This window comes from Manis pentadactyla (genome assembly GCF_030020395.1).
Source record: "Manis pentadactyla isolate mManPen7 chromosome 15 unlocalized genomic scaffold, mManPen7.hap1 SUPER_15_unloc_1, whole genome shotgun sequence".
In the NCBI taxonomy this organism is placed as follows: domain Eukaryota; kingdom Metazoa; phylum Chordata; class Mammalia; order Pholidota; family Manidae; genus Manis; species Manis pentadactyla.
In genome coordinates, this window is record NW_026644588.1 from 1,189,992 (window position 1) to 1,214,087 (window position 24,096).

The 24,096-nt window shown below is 45.1% G+C and overlaps 1 protein-coding gene and 1 pseudogene across 6 annotated transcripts; one reads left to right on the plus strand and one right to left on the minus strand.

Moving 5' to 3' along the window:
- LOC118920340 (zinc finger protein interacting with ribonucleoprotein K-like) overlaps window positions 1-24,096 on the plus strand; it is a 122,058-nt pseudogene that overhangs the window by 87,233 nt on the left and 10,729 nt on the right.
- LOC130678864 (zinc finger protein interacting with ribonucleoprotein K-like) lies at window positions 16,027-22,210 on the minus strand. 6 transcript variants are annotated; one of them, XM_057496529.1, is made up of 3 exons: window positions 21,906-22,196; window positions 18,934-19,060; window positions 16,027-17,498 (listed from the first exon to the last, which is right to left on the minus strand). In XM_057496529.1, exons 1-3 carry the CDS (start codon window positions 21,936-21,938, stop codon window positions 16,459-16,461), a joined length of 1,200 nt encoding a protein of 399 aa, XP_057352512.1. In that variant the 5' UTR covers window positions 21,939-22,196; the 3' UTR covers window positions 16,027-16,458. The 6 variants fall into 6 exon arrangements, with proteins under 6 accessions (XP_057352512.1, XP_057352513.1, XP_057352514.1 ...); XM_057496530.1 differs by lacking the exon at window positions 21,906-22,196 and adding an exon at window positions 21,436-21,672; XM_057496531.1 differs by lacking the exon at window positions 21,906-22,196 and adding an exon at window positions 19,148-19,627.

Sequence of the window (24,096 nt, forward strand, 5' to 3'; positions counted from 1 at the left end):
GGGTTAGTCACCAGCCGCAGGAAAGTCCTGTGGGCCAGGCATCTGCCTGCTCCTCGGGCTGCAGGGGCTGCGGGCTGCCCTGCATGTCGGTGAAGGCTTTCCCCCCTCAGCGCCCAGCCCGCCTCTGCCCCCACTTCTGGTGATCAGGGCTGCCACTTCCCTGATGCTGACCAGCCTCTGAAAGGAAGGGAGCGACACACAGCAGCAATTCACCGGAGAATTCCGCTTTACTGGGGAAAGGTGCTGGCTTATATAGGAAGGGGCATGGCTTGATTGTGGTGTTACTTCTATGGGGCTGGTGGCTATTGGCTAGGTGCTGCGAGTGGGAGTGGGGAGAGAGGTGATTGGTCTTTAGGTGGCACCGTCGGGAACTGAGGACCTGGAAGAGAAGCCGGAAGTTCGCCATCTTACTGGTGGGGGCCCTTCAGCCTCCACCGGGAGTTCTCTGTCCTTAGGGAGATTTCCCGAATGCCGAGCCTCACCTTCAATCCGAGACCTTCTGTTTCTGCCTATGGAGTCTGAAACCAGGCATCCCCAGGTGTTCCTGAACACACGGCGTTTGAAACCAGCCACCTGGATCAATTACAGAACTTCCGGAAGGAGGCGCCTCCCGACCCGGGGACCCAGGGCCGTGTGAGCGTCGTCCACACCCCGTGCGCTCTGGCTCCCACCGATGACCTTCAGGGGCAGTGGTGGGTCGGCAGGCAGTGCCACCTTCTACCTCACGTGCAGTCCAAAAGTGGGGTTTGGGCGCTTGGTTTCTGGGTCACAAATGAGCATTTACTTTACTTTGGGAGCAGCTCTGACACCCCAGACAGAATGGAGGGGTTTCGTTGTTTTCATCAAAACAACCATGTTGTTTCTTTCTCCATCAAAAGGGCATCCGTTTCCCAAACCTGAGCTGACCCACCTGCTGGAGCGTGGGCTGCAGCTGTGGCCAGTGAGGAGGGACCTCCTCTCCCGAAGCACCTCCCCAGGTACAAACCAGCAGCTGGTCGGGTGGGGCCATGGCGGCCGCCAGCCTGCGAGCAGTGAGACTCTGAGCTCCTGGGGGTTCTGGCTGTTCCTCTGTCATGTCAAGGGATGCACATCAGCTGATAACCATTTTTTAGAGACCTGGGCACCTTCTAATGTCAGCGTGTAGCTTTCGGGTTGCTCTGGAACCATCCGGCTGGTGGGGGGACACCTGCAGTTGCACATGACGTGAACTTGACTCCACGTGTTCCATGACAGGATCTAGGCATTCGGCCACCCCTGGGGCCTCAGGCCTGGGAATGTGGCTTAGGTCTGTGCCAAGGGAAAGAGCCAGTGGGCCTGGACTTCAGCGCAGCTTGCTGTATTCTGCCTACGGTCAGAGTCAGTGACACAGTCTCTGTGTGATGGGGTCATTGGCAGTTGTAATGCCATAACGAAGCAGGCTGCCTAGGACAGTGCGTGGCCTGTAGGAAGGGCTCACAACGTTCGCTCTTGATGTGTCCACGTAATTATGTCCATCATGAGTGACAGTGACATCACACGTTCCTTTCTGGACTCAGGAAAAGGGGCCTTTCTTCTACTTGGTATTTTCATCTGCACTGTCTTGTGACCCCCTCACTCTTTCCCACCTTCACCATCCATCTGTCCTGTTTGTCCATACGACACGCAGTAGCTGCCCCATGCCCTGTATCTTCCTGCCCCTCTTGCCCTGACAAACACCATGATGCTTGGCCTCTCCAGCCACAGGTGTGCCTCTGAGTGAGCCGTCTGGGGAGTCGCAGGTGCTCCTCTCCCTGCCCTTCAGGCTTCTCAGCCAGCGCGTGAGCACCTTTGGCCAGCACCACCACCCCATCCCTCTGTCCCAGATGCCACCCCCGTCTCTTTCATCCCACAGGTCACTTCGCTGTCCGAGGTACGAAGCTCCTTGACCACGTACGCTCCTCCCCCAACCAAGTTCAGAGAACGTCCTGTTACCCCAGCCAGTTAGATGGCAGGACACCCCACAGCTAGCAGCCCCTCAGTGTCTCCGTCTCCGTCCTGCCCACGTCCCCGTACCCCTGGTCCCGCCCATCAGATGCTGTGTCTCCCGAGCCTGCCTCGCCCACCACCCTCAGGAGCTCCACCAGCACCTGTCCCGAGCTCTCCCCGTCTTTTGCCTGGATGATGCCGGAGACTCCCACCGTGCCTGCCCACATCTCTGTGCCCCTGTGCAGCTCGGTACCCTGCACCAGCTCCTGCACCCACTCCGACCTGGTCTAAATCATCACGGCTTCCTCAGTCACTGCTGTCTTAGCACAGAATCAGCATCACGTGAAAAACGAACGCTGCGTGCCTCTGCCGCTTGCTCCCGAGCCTGTGCTGGCCCATCTGTGCCTCGCATCTGTGGCTTCCCTTTTCCTCTGTGGAACACGTCTCACCCCTGACCTCTTGGCCTGTTCCTCCACTGGCCCCACACGGCGCCTCTGCCTTCTCTGGGAACCTGCTTCTTCACTTTTCTCCGACTTGTGTATCCATCTTCTCTCCCCACACAGGCTCAGGTCACTTATGCTTGGGGAAAAGTAAAGTGGGTCCTGGGCCTTTAGATCCACAGCAGCCCACCGCGAGCGTCCACTCCACTCATGAAGCCAAGTTTCTTGAAAGAGTTGCCTCATTTAAAAAAAATACCTGTGCACTTGCCTTCCAGTGTTTTTGTTAAAATCTCCGTAATTTTTTTTTTTTTTTGTAGATAATTATTTTTTATTGCAGGGTAGTTGACACACAGTATTACATTAGTTTCTGGTGTACAACACAGTGATTCAACATTTATATACATGATAATTCTAGGTACCAGCTGTCACCATACCCAGCTGTTACAGTATCTTGAATATATTGCTTATGCTATACATTACATCCCGGTTATTTATTTATTTTACAATTGGAAGTGTGCTCTTTTATTTATTTATTTATTTTTTTTGTTAGGGCGTCTCTCATATTTATTGATCAAATGGTTGTTAACAACAATAAAATTCTGTGTAGGGGAGTCAATGCTCAATGCACAATCATTAACCCACCCCAAGCCTAATTTTCGTCCGTCTCCAATCTTCTGAAGCATAACGAACAAGTTCTTACATGGAGAACAACTTCTGACATAGTGAATAAGTTACATGGTGAACAGTACAAGGGCAGTCATCACAGAGACTCTTGGTTTTGCTCATGCATTATGAACTATAAACAGTCAGTTCAAATATGAATACCCATTTGATTTTTATACTTGATTTATATGTGGATACCACACTTCTCTTTTTATTATTATTATTTCTAATAAAATGCTGAAGTGGTAGGTAGATACAAGATAAAGGTAGAAAACATAGTTCAGTGTTGTAAGAGAGCAAATGTAGATGATCGAGTGTGTGCCTGTAGACTATGTGTTAATCCAAGCTAGACAAGGGTAATAAAACATCCACGTATGCAGAAGATTTCTCTCAGAACAGGGGGGGTGAGGTTCTAAGCCTCACCTCTTTTGATCCCCAATTTCTCACCTGATGGTCCCTGTGTGACTGTGCCTGTCTTAGGTTGTTCCTCCCTTGAGGAATCTTACCCGTCTCTGGCTAACCAGTCATCTTCCGGGGCCATACAGCGAAATGTAAAGTTGGTAAGTGAGAGAGAAGCCTTATTGTTTGAAAAGGTTAGCTTTTTACTTCTTTGCATATTTATGCCCTGTGTCTTCTATGCCGAGCATTTGTCTTGAGGTATCTTTACCACTTGGAAGAATTATGATACTCGGTAAATTTGATATGAGGCACGAATTCTATTTAAGGGTTGTAATTAGGAAGGAAGAAGAAATGCTATAGAAGTAGCAGGCGGAAGAAAACCTGGGAAGATTGATTATTTCTTTGACATATCTTCTTGTAGAGTAACTTCAGCATGTATAGATTTTAAACTAATAATTAAATTGTGAATACACTAACATAATAGGAGTATAGTTACATAACCAAAGCATATCTGTAATTACCAGCCATCTCCAGTGAAACCAAGAAAATCAGTTATGCACTTTAGGCATTTGTGAAAACTTATCTATGATATGGTGGACATTGTCCAACTGAACTTGAACAGTCTGAGAGAAATCAGACAAATTAAAACAACCCATTCCTGGGGACTGTTCACATGCCATATGTTCTTTTAACAGTAAATAGTCTGTAGTTGTAAGATTTTGGAGAGCTACAATTCGCCCTTCACCTAATTCTTGGTTGAGTTCCAACAGTATAGATCAGTCAAATTTGTTGTCTTACTGTATGCAGAGGCCAGCTTAGATATCTCCTTCTTCATTCCCACTGAAAGTCCACGAACTGGTGGGATGAGTGCATCTACACCTGTAGCAGTGTGTGGATCTTTGTTGGGGTTTTTTGATGATCATCTTCTGGTATGAGTCTTCTAGAGAGTGCTGATGTTTGAAGTTCCTTTTCATATCGTATCTTAGTTCATTTTCAGGGTAGCCAAATTAGGCTTTGATCCTCTGTATAAACACAAACAGACCCTTTGCCTACACTTATATATGCCCTTTATACCGTAGTGTAGAACTCATTAGAGGTCACCACAAAGGAACTGCCTTTTTTTTTTTTGGTTTCATTAATCTACACTTACATGACGAATATTATGTTTACTAGGCTCTCCCCTATACCAGGTACCCCATATAAACCCCTTTACAGTCACTGTTCATCAGCATAGCAAAACGTTGTAGAATCACTACTTGCCTTTTCTGTGTTGTACAGCCCTCCCCTTTCTCCCAACCCCCCATGCATGTTAATATTAATATCCCCCTTCTTCTTACACCCCCTTATCCCTCCCTACCCACCCATCCTCCCCAGTCCCTTTCCCTTTGGTACCTGTTAGTCGATTCTTGAGTTTTGTGATTCTGCTTGTTCTTTTTTTTTTTTTTTAATAATTATTTTTTTTTAAGGGTAGTTGATGCACAGTATTACATTACATTAGTTTCAAGTGTACAACACAGTGGTAAAACATTTATATACATAATTCTAGGTTCCAGCTATCACCCTACCAAGCTGTTACAATATCTTGACTATATTCCTTATGCTATACATTACATCCCGGTTACTTACTTATTTTACCATTGGAAGTCTGTCCTTTTTTTTTTTTTTTTTTTTTTTTTGTGAGGGCATCTCTCATATTTATTGATCAAATGGTTGTTAACGACAATAAAATTCTGTATAGGGGAGTCAATGCTCAATGCACAATCATTAATCCACCCCAAGCCTAATTTTCGTCAGTCTCCAATCTTCTGAGGCATAACAAACAAGTTCTTACATGGAGAACAAATTCTTACATAATGAATAAGTTACATAGTGAACAGTACAAGGGCAGTCATCACAGAAACTTTTGGTTTTGCTCATGCATTATGAACTATAAACAGTCAGTTCAAATATGAATACTCATTTGGTTTTTATACTTGATTTATATGTGGATACCACATTTCTCTCTTTATTATTATTATTTTTAATAAAATGCTGAAGTGGTAGGTAGATACAAGATAAAGGTAAAAAACATAGTTTAGTGTTGTAAGAGAGCAAATGTAGATGATCAGGTGTGTGCCTGTAGACTATGTGTTAATCCAAGTTAGACCAGGGCAATAAAACATCCACGTATGCAGAAGATTTCTCTCAGAACGGGGGGGTGAGGTTCTAAGCGTCACCTCTTTTGATCCCCAATTTCTCACCTGATGGCCCCCCTGCGACTGTGCCTGTCTTAGGTTGTTCCTCCCTTGAGGAATCTTACCCGTCTCTGGCTAAACAGTCATCTTCCGGGGCCATACAGGGAAATGTGAAGTTGGTAAGTGAGAGGGAAGCCTTATTGTTTGAAAAGGTTAGCTTTTTACTTCTTTGCATATTTATGCCCTGTGGCTTCTATGCCCAGCATTTGTCTTGAGGTATCTTTACCACTTGGAGGAGTTATGATACTCGGTAAATTTTATATGAGGCACGAATTCTATTTAAGGGTTGTAATTAGGAAGGAAGAAGAAAAGCTATAGAAGTAACTGGCTGAAGAAAACATGGGAAGATTGATTATTTCTTTGACAAATCTTCTTGTAGAGTAACTTCAGCATATATAGGTTTTAAGCTACTACTTAAATTGCGCACACACATTTACATAATAGGAGTGTAGTTACATAACCAAAGCATATCTGTAATTACCAGCCATCTCCAGTGAAACCAAGAAAACCAGTTAGGCACCTTAGGCATTTGTGAAAACTTATCTATGATATGGTGGTTATTGTCCAACTGAACTTGAACAGTCTGAGAGAAATCAGACAAATTAAAACAACCCATTCCTGGGGACTGTTCACATGCCATATGTTCTTTTAACAGTAAATAGTCTGTAGTTGTAAGACTTTGGAGTGCTACAATTTGCACTTCTCCAAATTCTTGGTTGAGTTCCAACAGTATAGATCCAGTCAAATTTGTTGTTTTACTGTATGCACAGGTCAGCTTAGATATCTCCTTCCTCATTCCCATGGCAAGTCCAGGAACTGGTGGGATGAGTGCATCTACAGCTGTAGCAGTGCGTGGATCTTTGTTGGGGTTTTTTGATGATCATCTTCTGGCATGAGTCTTCCAGAGAGTGCAGATGTTGGAAGTTCTTTTTCATATCGTATCTTAGTTCAATTTCGGGGTAGCCCAATTAGGCTTTGATCCTCTGTATAAACACAAACAGACCCTTTGCCTACACTTTTATATGCCCTTTATACCCTTGTGTAGAACTCGTTGGAGGTTACCACACAGGAACTGCCCCTTTTTTTTTTGCTTTGTTTTTGGTATCACTAATCTACACTTACATGACGAATATTATGTTTACTAGGCTATACCCTATACCAGGTCTCCCCTATAAACCCCTTTATAGTCACTGTCCATCAGCATAGCAAAATGTTGTAGAATCACTACTTGCCTTCTCTGTGTTGTATAGCCCTCCCTTTTCTCCTACCCCCCCATGCATGTTAATCTTAATACTCCCCTACTTCTCCCCCCCTTATCCCTCCCTACCCACCCATCCTCCCCAGACCCTTTCCCTTTGGTACCTGTTAGTCCATTCTTGAGTTCTGTGATTCTGCTGCTGTTTTGTTCCTTCAGTTTTTCCTTTGTTCTTATATTCCACAGATAAGTGAAATCATTTGGTATTTCTCTTTCTCCGCTTGGCTTGTTTCACTGAGCATAATACCTTCCAGCTCCATCCATGTTGCTGCAAATGATTGGATTTGCCCTTTTCTTATGGCTGAGTAGTATTCCATTGTGTATATGTACCACATCTTCTTTATCCATTCATCTATTGATGGACATTTAGGATGCTTCCAATTCTTGGCTATTGTAAATAGTGCTGCAGTAAACATAGGGGTGCATCTGTCTTTCTCAAACTTGATTGCTGCATTCTTAGGGTAAATTCCTAGGAGTGGAATTCCTGGGTCAAATGGTATGTCTGTTTTGAGCATTTTGATGTACCTCCATACTGCTTTCCACAATGGTTGAACTAACTTACATTCCCACCAGCAGTGGAGGAGGGTTCCCCTTTCTCCACAGCCTCACCAACATTTGTTGTTGTTTGTCTTTTGGATAGCAGCCATCCTTACTGGTGTGAGGTGATACCTCATTGTAGTTTTAATTTGCATTTCTCTGATAATTAGCGATGTGGACCATCTTTTCATGTGTCTGTTGGCCATCTGTATTTCTGTTTTGGAGAACTCTCTGTTCAGTTCCTCTGCCCATTTTTTAATTGGGTTATTTGTTTTTTGTTTGGTGAGGCATGTGAGCTCTTTATATATTCTGGACATCAAGCCATTATCGGATCTGTTATTTTCAAATACGTTCTCCCATTCTGTACGGTTCCTTTTTGTTCTATTGATGGTGTCTTTTGCTGTACAGAAGCTTTTCAGCTTAATATAGTCCCACTTGTTCATTTTTGCTGTTGTTTTCCTTGCCCGGGGAGATATGTTCAAGAAGAGGTCACTCATGTTTATGTCTAAGAGGTTTTCGCCTATGTTTTCTTCCAAGAGTTTAATGGTTTCATGGCTTACATTCAGGTCTTTGATCCATTTTGAGTTTACTTTTGTATATGGGGTTAGACAATGGTCCAGTTTCATTCTCCTACATGTAGCTGTCCAGTTTTGCCAGCACCACCTGTTGAAGAGACTGTCATTTCGCCATTGTATATCCATGGCTCCTTTATCAAATATTAATTGACCATATATGTCTGGGTTAATGTCTGGATTCTCTAGTCTGTTCAATTGGTCTCTGGCTCTGTTCTTGTGCCAGTACCAAATTGTCTTGATTACTATGGCTTTATAGTAGAGCTTGAAGTTGGGGAGTGAGATCCCTCCTACTTTATTCTTCTTTCTCAGGATTGCTTTGGCTATTCGGGGTGTTTGGTGTTTCCATATGAATTTTTGAATTATTTGTTCCAGTTCATTGAAGAATGTTGCTGGTAGTTTCATAGGGATTGCATCAAATTTGTATATTGCTTTGGGCAGGATGGCCATTTTGACGATATTAATTCTTCCTAGCCACGAGCATGGGATGAGTTTCCATCTGTTAGTGTCCCCTTTAATTTCTCTTAAGAGTGACTTGTAGTTTTCAGAGTATAAGTCTTTCACTTCTTTGGTTAGGTTTATTCCTAGGTATTTTATTTTTTTGGATGCAATTGTGAATGGAGTTGTTTTCCTGATTTCTCTTTCTGTTGGTTCATTGTTAGTATATAGGAAAGCCACAGATTTCTGTGTGTTGATTTTGTATCCTGCAACTTTGCTGTATTCCGATATCAGTTCTAGTAGTTTTGGGGTGGAGTCTTTAGGGTTTTTTATATACAGTATCATGTCATCTGCAAATAGTGACAGTTTAACTTCTTCTTTACCAATCTGGATTCCTTGTATTTCTTTATTTTGTCTGATTGCCGTGGCTAGGACCTCCAGTACTATGTTAAATAACAGTGGAGAGTGGGCATCCCTGTCTAGTTCCCGATCTCAGAGGAAATGCTTTCAGCTTCTCGCTGTTCAATATAATGTTGGCTGTGGGTTTATCATAGATGGCCTTTATTATGTTGAGGTACTTGCTCTCTATTCCCATTTTGCTGAGAGTTTTTAACATGAATGGATGTTGAACTTTGTGAAATGCTTTTTCAGCATCTAGGGAGATGATCATGTGGTTTTTGTCTTTCTTTTTTTTGATGTGGTGAATGATGTTGATGGACTTTCGAATGTTGTACCATCCTTGCATCCCTGGGATGAATCCCACTTGGTCATGGTGTATGATCCTTTTGATGTATTTTTGAATTCGGTTTGCTAATATTTTGTTGAGTATTTTTGCATCTACGTTTATCAGGGTTATTGGTCTGTAGTTTTCTTTTTTGGTGTGGTCTTTGCCTGGTTTTGGTATTAGGGTGATGTTAGCTTCATAGAATGTGTTTGGGAGTATCCCCTCCTCCTCTATTTTTTGGAAAACTTTAAGGAGAATGGGTATTATGTCTTCCCTGTATGTCTGAAAAAATTCCGAGGTAAATCCATCTGGCCCGGGGGTTTTGTTCTTTGGTAGTTTTTTGATTACCGCTTCAATTTCGTTGCTGGTAATTGGTCTGTTTAGATTTTCTGTTTCTTCCTGGGTCAATCTTGGAAGGTTATATTTTTCTAGGAAGTTGTCCATTTCTCCTAGGTTTCCCAGCTTGTTAGCATATAGGTTTTCATAGTATTCTCCAATAATTCTTTGCATTTCCGTGGGGTCCGTCGTGATTTTTCCTTTCTCGTTTCGGATACTGTTGATTTGTGTTGACTCTCTTTTCTTCTTAATAAGTCTGGCTAGAGGCTTATCTATTTTGTTTATTTTCTTGAAGAACCAGCTCTTGGTTTCATTGATTTTTGCTATTGTTTTACTCTTCTCAATTTAATTTATTTCTTCTCTGGTCTTTATTATGTCCCTCCTTCTGCTGACCTTAGGCCTCATCTGTTCTTCTTTTTCCAATTTCGATAATTGTGACATTAGACCATTCATTTGGGGTTGTTCTTCCTTCTTTAAATATGCTTGGATTGCTATATACTTTCCTCTTAAGACTGCTTTTGCTGTGTCCCACAGAAGTTGCGGCTTAGTGTTGTTGTTGTCATTTGTTTCCATATATTGCTGGATCTCCATTTTGATTTGGTCATTGATCCATTGATTATTTAGGAGCGTGTTGTTAAGCCTCCATGTGTTTGTGAGCCTCTTTGCTTTCTTTGTACAGTTTATTTCTAGTTTTATGCCTTTGTGGTCTGAAAAGTTGGTTGGTAGGATTTCAATCTTTTGGAATTTTCTGAGGCTCTTTTTGTGGCCTAGTATGTGGTCTATTCTGGAGAATGTTCCATGTGCACTTGATAAGAATGTATATCCCGCTGCTTTTGGATGTAGAGTTCTATAGATGTCTATTAGGTCCGTCTGCTCTACTGTGTTGTTCAGTGCTTCCGTGTCCTTACTGATTTTCTGCCCAGTGGATCTATCCTTTGGGGTGAGTGGTGTGTTGAAGTCTCCCAAAATGAATGCATTGCATTCTATTTCCCCCTTTAATTCTGGTAGTATTTGTTTCACAAATGTTGGCGCTCCTGTGTTGGGTGCGTATATATTTATAATGGTTACATCCTCTTGTTGGACTGAGCCCTTTATCATTATGTAGTGTCCTTCTTTATCTCTTCTTACTTTCTTTGTTTTGAAGTCTATTTTGTCTGATATTAGTACTGCAACACCTGCTTTTTTGTCCCTGTTGTTTACATGATATATCTTTTTCCATCCCTTGACTTTTAGTCTGTGCATGTTTTTGGGTTTGAGATGAGTCTCTTGTAAGCAGCATATAGATGGGACTTGCTTTTTTATCCATTCTATTACTCTGTGTCTTTTGATTGGTGCTTTCAGTCCATTTACATTTAGGGTGACTATTGAAAGATATGTACTTATTGCCATTGCAGGCTTTAGATTCGTGGTTACCAAAGGTTCAAGGTTAGCTTCTTTAGCATCTTAGTGTCTACCTTTACAAACTTATTTAGCTATTATAAACACTGATCCTTCTTTATTTCTCTCCCTTCTTATTCCTCCTCCTCCATTTTTCATATGTTGGGTGTTTTCATCTGTGGTCTTTTAGGAGCACTGCCATCTAGAGCAGTTCCTCTAAAATACCATGTAGAGGTGGTTTGTGGGAGGCAAATTACCTCAGTTCTAAGCATTTTTGTGTGGAGTCTATAGGATTTTCTATATAGTGTCATTTCATCTGCAAAAAGTGACCATTTTACTCATTTCTTTCCAATTTGTATGCCATTAATTTCTTTTTCTTCACTATTTGCTCTGGCTAGGTCTTCTAATTCTATATTGAATAAAAGTGATGAGAGTAAGCATCTTTATCTTCTTCCTGATCTGAGAGGAAAGGCCTTCAGCTTCTCGAGAGCAAGTTTGTCCCCATAGTTGCCAGTAGAGTGAGAACTGCAAACCCGCTGGTCTGTGAGGCTAGCTTGAGCAACAGGCTTACAGGGCAGTACCTATGTTTTACCCCATGATTCCACTTATGGCAAAGAACACTTTAAGACAGCTCAGAAAAACAGTAACTCATAAGACAGCCAAAATGTCTTAAAATGAGTAGCCTGATCCCCCAAGGATTCCAAACATCTAGGAACCAATAACAAAACAGGTATCAACCTGAGAATGAAAACCCATGAAACTCAACACAAAGCATTGTTTAGACAAGTGCTGATTGCCACATCTTTGTGGACTTGACTTGCCCTTAACAGCAAGGTACAAGGGACTTCTGTGGGTACCATACCTGGTGGAGGCTGGGGTCTGTGGTGACAGGCAATACAGACCATATCTCCATGGGATTTCCACGATAGATTGTAACATGGCTTCTACAGTTGGCACTTCCAGTTTATTTTGTTCATGTGTCCATTGAACGTTGATCAGAGAGACAGAGGCTCAACAGAAGTATGAGCTGATTGATCATAGACAGTGTGGAAGTTTCCTACAACCTCTCCTAATAGTATTTTACCTCCTTAATCTAAGTTTCTCTATAAAAATTAGTTTTAACTTGGTTTGATACTAGTTGAGGAAATTATACATCTCTCATGCTTAATTGTTTATGTTGATCTACATCTGTCGTGTCATTTTCAACATTAAATGAATAGTTGCATGTCACACAAAGACCTTGAAAAGGACTCTTACCACATTTAATTATTTACTCTTCTGGAAGTTCATCACCAAATTTACATTTGCATTTTGGCATTTTTGTATTGAGTATACACAAAAAATAGATAGTAGCAACTTCAGCAAGAATATAAAATATTGCCTTTTCAATCTCCAGAAGCACAGGAGGTTGTCACAACTGCCCCTTCTTCAGGGTGACCTCTGAGGTCACAGGCCTCTGGCAACAGGCAAAAAATTAAGACCACGGTGCAGTCTTCCCTAGGAGGCCTTGGTAGCGACACAAACTTGGTAAAAACTGGAGCCCTCCATATTTGGCCATCATACTGTCCCTTCTGAGGCTCCCAACATTTGGATCCCCATGAAAGCTGTTTATTGTTCAGGTTGGCAGCCTTATTACTTTTTCAAATTACCCCACACAGTTTAGAGAATTTCGAGGATTAAAAGTGCCCAAAGACCATTATTATTGCACAAAGCAGTGCCATGTGTAACAGGCAGTTTCTGGTTTGGTGACTTGGAAGATGGAAAACCCCATCACAAGCACTACCTGAGACAACTGTGCTCTAAGAGTCAGTGCTTTTCTGCAAGCCGCCAGCAGAACCCAGACAGTGTTCTCAGCGGTAACACAGGGTCAGGTCCCTGCCCTAACTTGTCAGAGAGAAAGGACAAGACTCAACAAGAGCTCAGGATTCCCATGACTTCCTCCAACCATTGGGAGGGCACAAAGGTCAGCTTTGCTGAGCACACTAGGATGGTGACTAACACATAGTGTGTGGACCTGCCAGGTAATAGAGATAAAACAGCTTCTGTCACAGAAACTAGCAGTATAAACCTGGCAAAGACCCTGGGTTGGTTACACATGCTCCCTACATCATTGAAATTTATGGAGATACTCAAGTGTGTGGTATCCAGATATAAGATTCAAGGAGGTGTGTCGGTCCCTGCTTCTGACCCGCAGATATATATAGCTGAAAAAATTTCTTTAGCACAGAGGAGAGGTAAACTGGAGTGTTGTCAGTTTTTATGGTTGGCAGGAACGTCTAGTACTGCAAATGCTTGTAAAAGATGAGTAAAAACATGATGAGATCGTTTGCCTGTTAAAGCTGTGGCCCAGGAAGCAGAAGAATAAGTGTCAATAGAAATATGAATATGTTTAATTGTTCCAAAATTCAGGAACAGTAGGAACATCCAATGCCATACGGCATTTGGAAGTGTTCCCTGGGAACGGTTCCAGCTTGTGAGGAGAATTAATTTGAGAACAGGTTGGCCAAGAATTCAAGCTATTTTGAGCTTCAGATTCAGAGAGCAAAAAATGTCTCTGTAACTTAAAGGAGGGAGCATGAGTCTGGTCATGATAGCGTTGAGCTGCTGAGTAATTAACTAAAGAAACAAGCTTGTCTACTTTATCATTACAGTATGATAAAGGACATGGTAAATTAGAATGTGATCATATGAATGATGAAAAAGGATGTAGACGATGATGGATACATGCCTGTGATTGAGAAAATAAAGTGTTAGTAGGAGATTGTATGGTGCCCAATGTCACGGTTTCTAATAGAGGAACAGAAAGGCAGCATAAGGAGAGTCAGTGACAATGTGAAGAGGACCTGGAAAATCTAGCAGAGCTTCCAATACAGCAAAGAAGTCATTTTGCTGTGCACAAGTGAAAGACGTTTGAAGTTTTTTACAAACCAGAACAAGTTGTATAGGCTGCTTTAAAAGATTTTGTACCATCTGTAAAACAGGTAACAGTATTTAATAATGGATTAGGAGAAGTGTTTTGAGGAAGGATCCATTGATGACGCTGAAACAAGGAAAATAATTTATTCTTACGGTAGTGACAGTCAATATTTCCTAAAAAATCAGAAAGTGCAATTTGCCAATGAGTATTTTCTTGAAATATTTGCATTATATTGTTTAGATAATGGAAGAATAATGGAGTGAGGGTCTTGATCAGTCATCTGTCTTAGTCTCTGTCGTCCTTTCAGGATAATGGAGGCTACTTTGTCAATGTAAGGTTGTAAGGGGGGTTTAGTTTGATACTAAATATCAAATTTTAACCAACCATCCATTGACAGAGCAATCCTGTGGGAGAATGGGGAGCAAATTAATAAGAGTAAGGGTTTGTGTAAATCAATTTTTGATAATCGAGCCTTTTGAGTGTGTTGTTCTATCCACTTGAGTTCTTCCACAGCTTTTGAGGTTAAGTCTCTAGGACTACTAAGATCTGGGGGTCCTTTAAGGAATTGAAAGATGTTGTAATTTATAAGTAGGAATTCCTAATAATGGTCAGATACAATTGATATCTCCTAAGAGCTTTTGAAAATCATTTAAAGTTTTAAGACGATGTCTCCTTATTTGAATTTTTTGAGGGATTATTGAATTTTCCTGAATTTTATTCCCCAACTAATTCATTGGGTATTGTATTTGTATTCTCTCTGGGATTATTTGTAATCGCCATTGTTTTAATCCAGTTTGTTTCACTCAGAATAGTGTTGAGAGATAAATGTTTAGGTAGGACTATGAGAATATCATCCATATAATGAATGATATAAGCTGATGCCATTTATCCCGTATAGGCTGAAGAGCCCTGTTTAATTTTACTAAATGGTAAGGCAGGCTTTCCAGCTGCTTGTATTTTTCCCTAGGCGTTTAGGCAACACAGACATACTTGTGTTACTGCCGTGTCATCGTACCCAGCTTGTCTTTCTATCTGCAGCCAGTCTCCTTGTCCTGCTGGTTGTTCAGCAGTTGTAAGAACTGCAGGATCGGCATGCTGGTTTCTCCAAGCTTGTGCTCATACCACCGTTTTAAATTGTAAAAATTCAGAAGAGTCTAGACAAGTACGAGCCAATAAATCCCAATCGTGAGGAATCATCCTTTCCTGATCTGCCAACCCCAAGAGACCCACAACATATGGAGAATTAGTACCATAAGAGGAAACAGCCTGTTTAAAGTCTTTCAATGTCTTGTAAGGAATAGGTGTATAAAGTGCTTTGACCCCTCCTTGCGGAAAATCAGGATCGTCACCTGGCCCAAAAGGAGTTAAATTAACTGGTGCTACTAAGGGTGTCAGATAAGCATCTATATCACCCTCCCACTGGGCTTTACTTACTGCTGCCGCTAAGGAGACGCAGCAGGAACAGAGGCTAAGGATTTTTCAGAAGAGGAACAAATATAACTCTCATCGTCAGTCTCTGAAGAAGAGGAAGAGGAGGACGAGGAGGAGTCAGACGAATGTGGGGATGAAGATCGCTTACTTGATTTCACCACATCATCCAAGAGTTCTCTCACACTCGTGTGTGTCTGACTTGGTTTCAGACGGGGGGGGGGACGTTTGCAAAGGCTGCAAGGCGAGTGATCAGATCACATAAACACCAGACAGGCACAGGGATAACATCCCCTTCTGTGAGCCTTTTTAAAGTCTCTTAATACATTATCCCAATCAGCTTGTCTAAGGGTCCCCTGTGGTGGAAACTAGTAACAATATTTTCTAATATATTTATGAAGTTGAGCAAAGTCCTTTTTAGAAGTTTTCACTCCTGATGCTTTTAGGAGGGCACGGAGTAATTTTAAACAATCCTCCAGTTTAGCTGCTTCAGTTTCATTTTGGCCCATTATAGGGTCCCTGACGTCTCAATCCTGCCCCTACGCGTGTTTTCTTCGGAGCCTTAAGGAACCCACGATCGTCGGAGCTTTCCCTGCTGTCCTTTTTAATGGTTGCCCGGAGTGGAGCTTCCCCTCTCTGAGATTCAACAGTCCGTGTTTAGGCGCCACTTGTCGGTCCCTCCCTGCTTCTGACCCACAGATAAGGGAGGAGATGCGATGAGTTATTGAAGACCTGAAAGGACCAGAAAGGGGACTGAAGGCGTAACAGCACAAGAGTGGTGCTGAGAGGGCACCTCTCATATTTATTGATCAAATGGTTGTTAACAATGATAAAATTCTGTATAGTGAACTCAATGCACAATCATCAAATCCAACTCTCAACAGTCTCCAATCTTCTGAAGCATAGCGAACAAGTTCTTACATAGGGAACAATGCACGGGCACTCATATCACAGAAACTGTTTCTGTTTTGACCATGAATCATGAACTATAAAAAAATCAAGTCAGATATAAGTATTCAAATGACTTTTATACTTTATATGTGAATCCCACACAGATGGCTTCTCACAGAGGTTTTTCCGCAACAGTTACACTTAATACGGTAAGAACAAATTCTCTTTGAGTATCTAAGGCCTTTCCCAGTGTGCATTTTTGGTGTTGACAGGTCAGAATTGCAGCTCAAGGATTTCCCACATTTACTGCAAGTGAGCTCTCCTGTGTTGAAGGAGGGCAGAACTCCGGCTAAAGGATTTACCACATTCATTGCATTGATAAGGCCTTTCTCCAGTGTGAACTGTCCTGTGTCGAATGAGGGAGGCTTTGTAGCTAAACGATTTCCCACATTCACCACATTCATAAGGCCTTTCTCCACTGTGAACTCTCCTGTGTAGAGTGAGGCAGGATTTGCGGCTAAAGAATTTCCCACATTCACCACACTCATAAGGCCTTTCTCCAGTGTGAACTGTCCTGTGTCGAATGAGTTTGCTTTTCCAGCTAAAGAATTTCCCACATTCACCACACTCATAAGGCCTTTCTCCAGTGTGAACTCTTCTGTGTTCAGTGAGGGTTTTTTTGTAGCTAAAGAATTTCCCACATTCACCACACTCATATGGCCTTGCTCCAGTGTGAACTTCCTGGTGCTGATTAAGTTTGTATTTGCAGCGGAAGGCTTTTTCACAGATGCTACATTCATCAAGACCATCTCCAGTGCAGACTCTCGGGTGGTGAAGTGTGTGAGGGTTGCTAAATACTTTCCTGCATTCAACCCACTTGTTACAACTTTTCCCACTGTTAAAGGACTCCCTATGCTTGATGCTGCCATGTGCCTTCTCACCATTGGGAGTGGCCTGGTGCTGCAGAAGGCCTGATAGAGCTGAAAAGTCCTTTGCACCCTCCCCACAAGTGAAGGGCTTCCCCAACACATGGAATCTGCAGCTTGTCACAAGTGAGGCCCTGTCCATGTCTTCTTTGAAGATTTTCTCTCCACTGTCATACTTTTCGTACTGGCGAAGGTTTTCACTGTACCATAAGCCTCTAGATGTCCCACCCAGGTATGGTTTCTGTCCAGGATATGTTGCTTGGAGCTCAGTCAGGTGTAAAACGTCTTTCAAGACTGGGACACACTTCTCACAAGGATGGGTCTTCTCAGTCAATGGACCTGCCATGGAAGTCCTGGCATCTTCTACAGGAACACTCTGCTCAGAAGGTACCTCATCCTTTGCTCCACACCAACAATCTGAAGGCAGAGAAATGCTAATACGGTAAAGGTTAACACCAGTGGGAGGGAGAAGTCAACAAAAATGTGTGCCATACACATACATTTAAATCAAAGAACGAATCCATGGGAATGTTTTCATGGGCAGCAATCTGAAGGGAGGGCCGCTTTGCAGTAGAGGGCCTCTACAGATCACAGAATAAGGGAGACCTTCTGGGATACAGGGCACACAAATATGGGTGTCACACAGGGAGCAAAGGCAGGATGACTGACTCACTGCCTAACAACAGCCTTCAGCAGGGACCTTGTCAGCCAGGGACATGGCCATGCTGTGCAGAAAGATGGCTATGTCCAGGCACAGGGAAATACACTCAGAACTGAGTACATGGTGTTCAAGGACAACTTGAAAATATGTGCATACAACACTCTGTGTGTGGATCACTGTGGGAGAACTGCAGACTGTACAGTAGAGAGGATAAGCGATACACGGAGGTCAGAGGCGTGGGGACAGGCAGGGACTGGAAGTCACAGTTGAAAGGACAAATTACGAAAATGTCAATTATGCACAAGAAAGTGATGTGGCCAGTGGCACTTGCACCAAAACACTGGTGGACACATGGCAGGGTCTTGGCATGATGTGAACACAGCTTTGATGTCATGCCCTCCCTGAGCTGGCACGCACCAGGGCCAGGCCTCCTGACAGCATCCTGGCATGTCCACTCTGTTAAGTAACCAGGGCTCGCCCTGCACCTCCATCTGTGAAACTACATGGGACCTGAATGAAGCAAGTCCTCAGGGAAAGACAACACAGGTGAGTGGCCAGCACAGACCCAGAGAAGCTCTGGAATCAGCAGAGCACAGAAAGGAAAGACCCATTACAGTAAAATCTGAAAGTGCAGTCTGTCAAGAAAAGCCCACAGTGACCACGACATTGCTTGCAATTCCTAACACATGCAGTCAGGAGGAAATCCTTTAAGTTCTCATCCCAATAAAAAAAATTTTTTATCTCTGTACACTGATGAATGTTAACGATTTACTGTGCTGAGCATTTTGCAATATATACAAATATGGAATCGCTATGTTGTACACCTGAAACTAATACGATGTTGTATGTCTCAATTAAATCTCAACTTAAAAAAAAAACAGGAAGGAGGCAGAACATGGGGCACAAGATTCCAGGGATCTGGACAGTCACCTTGCCAGGGAGAAGGCAAGCTAGGGAACATCCATTAGGCTGCCTGCCAGACTTGGGACTCCCAGATCCTTGGCTGTGCACCTTGCAGGTGGTAGGGCTGCTTGAGGGGTGCACACAGCTTCGTGCTGGCACCCGTAGCACATATTCCAAGGGAGTGGGGGAAGTCAGCAGAGACCATGGGCTGGCTGTGGAAAGGACAGAGCTGCCTCTGAGATAGGGAGGGACCAGTTAAGGAGACTGGGAGGAATATGAAGGCCTTACCGAGGGACGCTGTAAGTGCAAAGATCTCCAGCATCACGTCATGGTATAGGAACCGCTGTGCCTCATCAAGGAGCCCCCACTCCTCCTGGGAGAAGTAAATGGCCACGTCCTCAAAGGTCACAGAGCCCTGCCATAATGGGGACAGTTTACTCCATGATCAACTTTTCTCCTAGGACCCCAAGTTCACCCACTCATTCATTTGCCCTCTGCTCACCCTCCTTCTCATTTCCCCATATCAGAGGAGAGATTGCGGCCTGACACCACTGATAAGAACTCTCCTCCTAGGCCCTTTCATCCCCGTGTCCAACCACAGCAACAGCAGTCAGGCAGGCAGGCAGCACCGAAGCTCTGGGCACGGCCTGCAGGGACATACTCCCTCTGGCCAGGCAGTCCTACAGTCTCCCACGTTATGCCTCTCAGACAGAGCCAATGGGGCGGGCTCACACTTCATCCTTATATCCTCAATGCCAGAGCACTCACGCCGCCAGTTCACATCTCACGGCCTGGACATCACTCTACCAATGTCTGTCTCATGGTTACTGCCTCTTCCCTGTCCTGCACCAAATGCACTGCCCTGTCCCTCCTACATAAAACAGGACCTAGTAGCACCCCAGACCTCCAATGGTGCCCCTGGCCGTGGCAGTGCAGTGTCCTGCCCTAAAGGCTTCCTACCGTGGCTCTATTACTCGCCTCGACCTCAAGCCCCCAGAACCCCTTTTGGAACTCATACACCCAAGACCTTTTCCCACTTACTGCACTTGACTTCTCACCAGTCACAACCTTCCTCTCTTTCTTACCCTCATTCCTAAAGACAGTCTGAGAGGCTTTGCACCCCAGATTCAGTTCTCCAGATGCCCATTTGTGCTGCTTAACTAACCCTCCTGCCTGACTCAAATTCCTGACACAAAAAAATCCTGGTGAGCCCCCACCCCCTCCCCCAGCCACGAATAAGCAGGATGACTGACCTGTCATCTTGCCTCAGTTACTCCTATATAAGCCTGTTCCTCTCGGCCAGCAGCGCGCAATGCTCAGAAGCCTCAGCCACCTGCCAGATCGCCCTCTCTTCCACGCTGTTCCCAGTGCCCCTTCTCTCCTCTGTCTGTCATGTCTATCACCTCCACCAGGTGCCCAAGCATGAGACCCAACCTTCAGACTTCCTGGTCTGCTATGAACATCATCAGGATTATTCCAGTAAACGTGACCCACAGTGCTGTGGATTGAATGTATGCATCCCCCTAAAATGCCTACGTTGAAGCCCTACTTCCTAGTACGATGTTATTTGGAGGTGGGGCCTCTGGGAGGTACTGAGGTTTAGATTAGGTCATAAGGGTGTGACCCTTAGGAGCAAAGGAAGACATCTTCTGCTCATTCCACTGTGCTGGACCAAGGAGAGGCTGTGTGAGGTTAAGGTGAGGAGGCAGACATCTGTAAGACAGGAAGAGAGCCCCTCACCGGGAAACACATCTCCCAGTGCTTTGATCTTGGACTTCCCAGGAATTTTGCTTAGGTGGCCTGAGCTTGGACACACCGCTCCACCCTGGTCCGCATACTATCCTCCAATTTTTCATACCTGTGTGGCCAGCTACCCACTCTACTAATTTGTTCCTCAAAACATCTCACACTCTCAACACAGTGAAATCATCACTAATATCCTGAGCAAAAATTAATTGTACTACAGGCTTCCACGTCCCAGCTGATGGAGCTTCCATCCGTCCAGTCATTGAACTTTTCCAAAAACCTTAGTCATCCCTGACGTCTCTCTTACCTTCTGAATGAGAAAATACAAGATCTACTAAGACAGAAAAAAAAAGAATGATACAGAATTCAACCTTTTCTCCGACTTCCAATCCCCCCAACTGGCCCAGAGCATCCACACCCACTGGACTGCCGCAGTAGCCTCCTCCCTGGTCTTCCTGCCATTCTCCTCATACCTGCTGTCCGCTGTCCATGCTGCAGCCACAGAGCCTGGAGAACTGGGTCAGATCACCCCCCTCCTCTGCTCCAAAGCACTCCTGAGACCAGCAGAACACACACCAAGCTCTCAGGGAGCCACCCCAGTAACGAGTCCTGCCCCATGGTTCTGTGCTCATATGAGAAAGGAAGGGAAGGTTCCTTGGAACCGGCTCAGTCTCCCCCACAAGCACCTGCACACAGGCATGTGTACCTGGGGCATCCTTCCCCCACACCTCATTCCGCTGGCTGTCAGCAAGAGGGACCACTCTATAAAACCCCTACCCTGTCTGAGGACCTTGAGATTAGGATCTGCTCAGGGTCCCCAGGCCCAAGGCCTGGAAGGATAAGAGTCCCAGGACACCACAATTACAGAGTTCAAGAGCAGGATCAGGACCAGTAAGTTCTGGAATAAATACGCTGCAGGGTCCGTAAGTGCCGCTGTACCGGTAATAATCTGTGTGAAGAGGGAAGTTCTGAGAGACGGGCGATCGTGAAACGCACCACGGGCTCCGGGCTTCCCTATTCCTTGCCGCCCGGAGCCGGCCTCACCTTGGATGTCTGCATTATCTCCGCGTCTCGGTCCTCAGTGCTGACTTTTATTAGCTGTGTGGCACTGTACAAGGACTAAATACCCCTGTGCCTCTTACTATTTCCCCTTCCAGTCTGTTCCTCTGTGCGGCTTTTGATAAACCTTCAGAAGACTAGGTCAGCTGGGGCCTTTTCTGTTCACCACTCTCAATGGCTCCCAGCCGCCTTAAGAGGCTAGCCTGGCATTCCAGGCGCCACTCCCTCTCAGTTCTCTGTCCCTTAAAGACGCATGACTCATCCCAGGTTTCCCGAGATCCCATGCCCGTAACCGGCCCCACGCGCCGTCACACCTGCGCTCAGAACACGGGACCCGCCTATGCGCGCCTTTAGTACCGGGCCCGGGGCCTGGGCGGCGGGTCGTGAGCAGGGCCCCGCACTTATGGCCCGAGCGTGGGTGGGTTTGGGCGGGAGTCCCGGGGACGGATAGGTACCTGATGCGGGCCCCTCGGTGCAGCCGCCGCCATCGGACTCTGTGGGAGCAGCGGTTCCGGGCGCAGAGCACAGGAGGCGACCCGGGCGAAGCACGCGAGATCCCTGCCCTGCCGCGGGGCCCGCGGGCGCCGTCGCGGGGCCTTACACTCGCCTCCTTACGGCAGGGACGGCGCCTCTTCTCGCACCTTCTCAACCCCGACCCGGAGGTACAGCGTCAGTCACCCAGCGCACAGACCCAGACGGGGCCGAAACGACCTCCCCGGGGAGGACGCCGAAAGCCCTTTCCGGACGCTAGGCTTGCCCCCGGAATTGCCCATCTCCTGAGCTTTCATTGGCTAACCACAACGGCCCCCAGCTCAGGAACCTCTGGGTAATGTAGTTCTAACCGTTCGCCAAGCCTGGAAGCACTGCGCCCCTCACCCGCTCCTGCAGGGTGAAAGGGCGCTGGAGGAGGTGCTGGGAGGCCGTGCTCCTATTCTCCAAGGGCAGGGGAAAGGCTTGGCTCACCCTTAAGGCGGGTGTTCTCAGATTTCTGAGAAGTGTCTGCAGCTGGTGACCCAAGGTTTTAGAGACGTGATTTCAGACTTTGAAGTTCAGCAAGATTCCGGAGTCTAAACGTATTATTTCAGTTGCTGCCAATGATTATAGAACCAAAAGCATATGTCATTCCGTGGAATCATTCAAATATAAAATGTGCCCACTCTCAGCTGGAACCTAATAATCATTTTCCTCTTCTCTTCCAGTGTTGCCCGACACGTTAGAAACAGCTTTGTGAATTTCAGTATGTTAGGTAAAGAACAAAAGAATAAGACACCACACTGGGACAGGACAAAAACGATAGGAAAGGGATGGTAGACTGCTCTAAAGGAGGAAGACAAAAGCGGAGCTCTGTTCCTGGTTCCTGCCCGTATAGCCACTGATTGTGTCCAACTCAGTGAAGAACAACGGTTTATCTCTATAGTATTTCTTACTCCATACCCTTAGATACATTCCATTCCTTTCAGGAATCTGACAACTCTTTAAAAGAAGAGCCATTAACCAAATGTCATTTTGGAATAGGACAGTGTCTATAGTGTTTGCCTGTACAAAGTGGACGACTGGAATCCTGAGATAAAGGTTTGGAACAAAAAGATCGCAACCATTTGATGGGAAGTGATAATCATGGCAACTGAATTGCAGGGATAGATCATGTCTGTATCGGGGAGTTTGTATCTCAGAAAAACGTATGAAATGAAAATCAACGACAGCTGTTAATAATGGTTACATAGTAATTCAAAGATAGTGGCTGGAGAGCTCTAGGAAAACATAAGCACAAAAAAATAAGTTAAAACTCTCAGGGAATATTGAACAAGACATGCTGGAGTCTAGAAAGAGAGGATTATGTAAGCAATGGCTAAGCTGAAAGTTTGGCCACTCAGGATTATCTCCCATAAATTTGATTTTTTAAAATTCATAAAAGCATTGATTAATATTTGTAGGTTTAGTTAAAACGACTTTGTAAGGTAGATGTAACAGTAAAAAGAAATAAAATAGATGTGGATCTGTTTATTCAATTCTTTAATAAATATTCAATGAGCGGTTAGTTTCATGCACTACGGTAAGTGCATGAGACAAGTCAGGATATAAGAAAGACAAACCTACAAGTCTTAGAGTATTTAAAGAAAACAGTGAATAGGAAAGAAGTGCTAACTAATTCAACGTAGACAATAGTAGGTAAGACGGAAAAGAAGCTAGGACGCCTCCTAGAGCCCCAGGATGAAGGTAAACCCGGGTCTCGGGAGAGAATGCAGCAGGTAGCCACCCTGCCCCAAGGGGTCCAGGACGCCTCCGTGCTGTTTATATCTTCCAGGCTGCTTCCTGTTGTCCCGTGATGCCCGGAGGCTGTCCCGGCAGGTGCGGCAAAGGGCCTGCACCGGGGCCCTCCAGGCCCGGGGCTCACGCCTGCATCTCCACTCGTACACGGGGACCCTTCGGCGGCACCGAGCCCTGGGGTGGATGCGGGCGGTGGGCCGGACGCGGGCCGGTCTGTGGTGGGCGCGGAGCTGGCCCCCGCGGCTCCCTGGGTCGCTGCACCGCGCGGGCTGGGGACCTGCTCGCAAACCGGCGGGCCGGACCTTGGGGCGCCCTGGGTCCCGGCGGTTGGCGCCCCTGGGGGCCGAGGGGAGAGGCGTGGCTCGGCGCCTCGCCGGG

Excerpts from the sequence above, each read along its gene's own strand:
- LOC130678864 (XM_057496529.1), bottom strand. The coding sequence starts at position 21,938 with ATGGCGGCGGCTGCACCGAGGGGCCCGCATCAG. Across the intron at positions 19,061-21,905 it reads CACCGAGGGGCCCGCATCAG|GGCTCTGTGACCTTTGAGGA; the intron begins GTACCTATCCGT and ends CCATTATGGCAG. Across the intron at positions 17,499-18,933 it reads TGCACTTACAGCGTCCCTCG|ATTGTTGGTGTGGAGCAAAG; the intron begins GTAAGGCCTTCA and ends CTCTGCCTTCAG.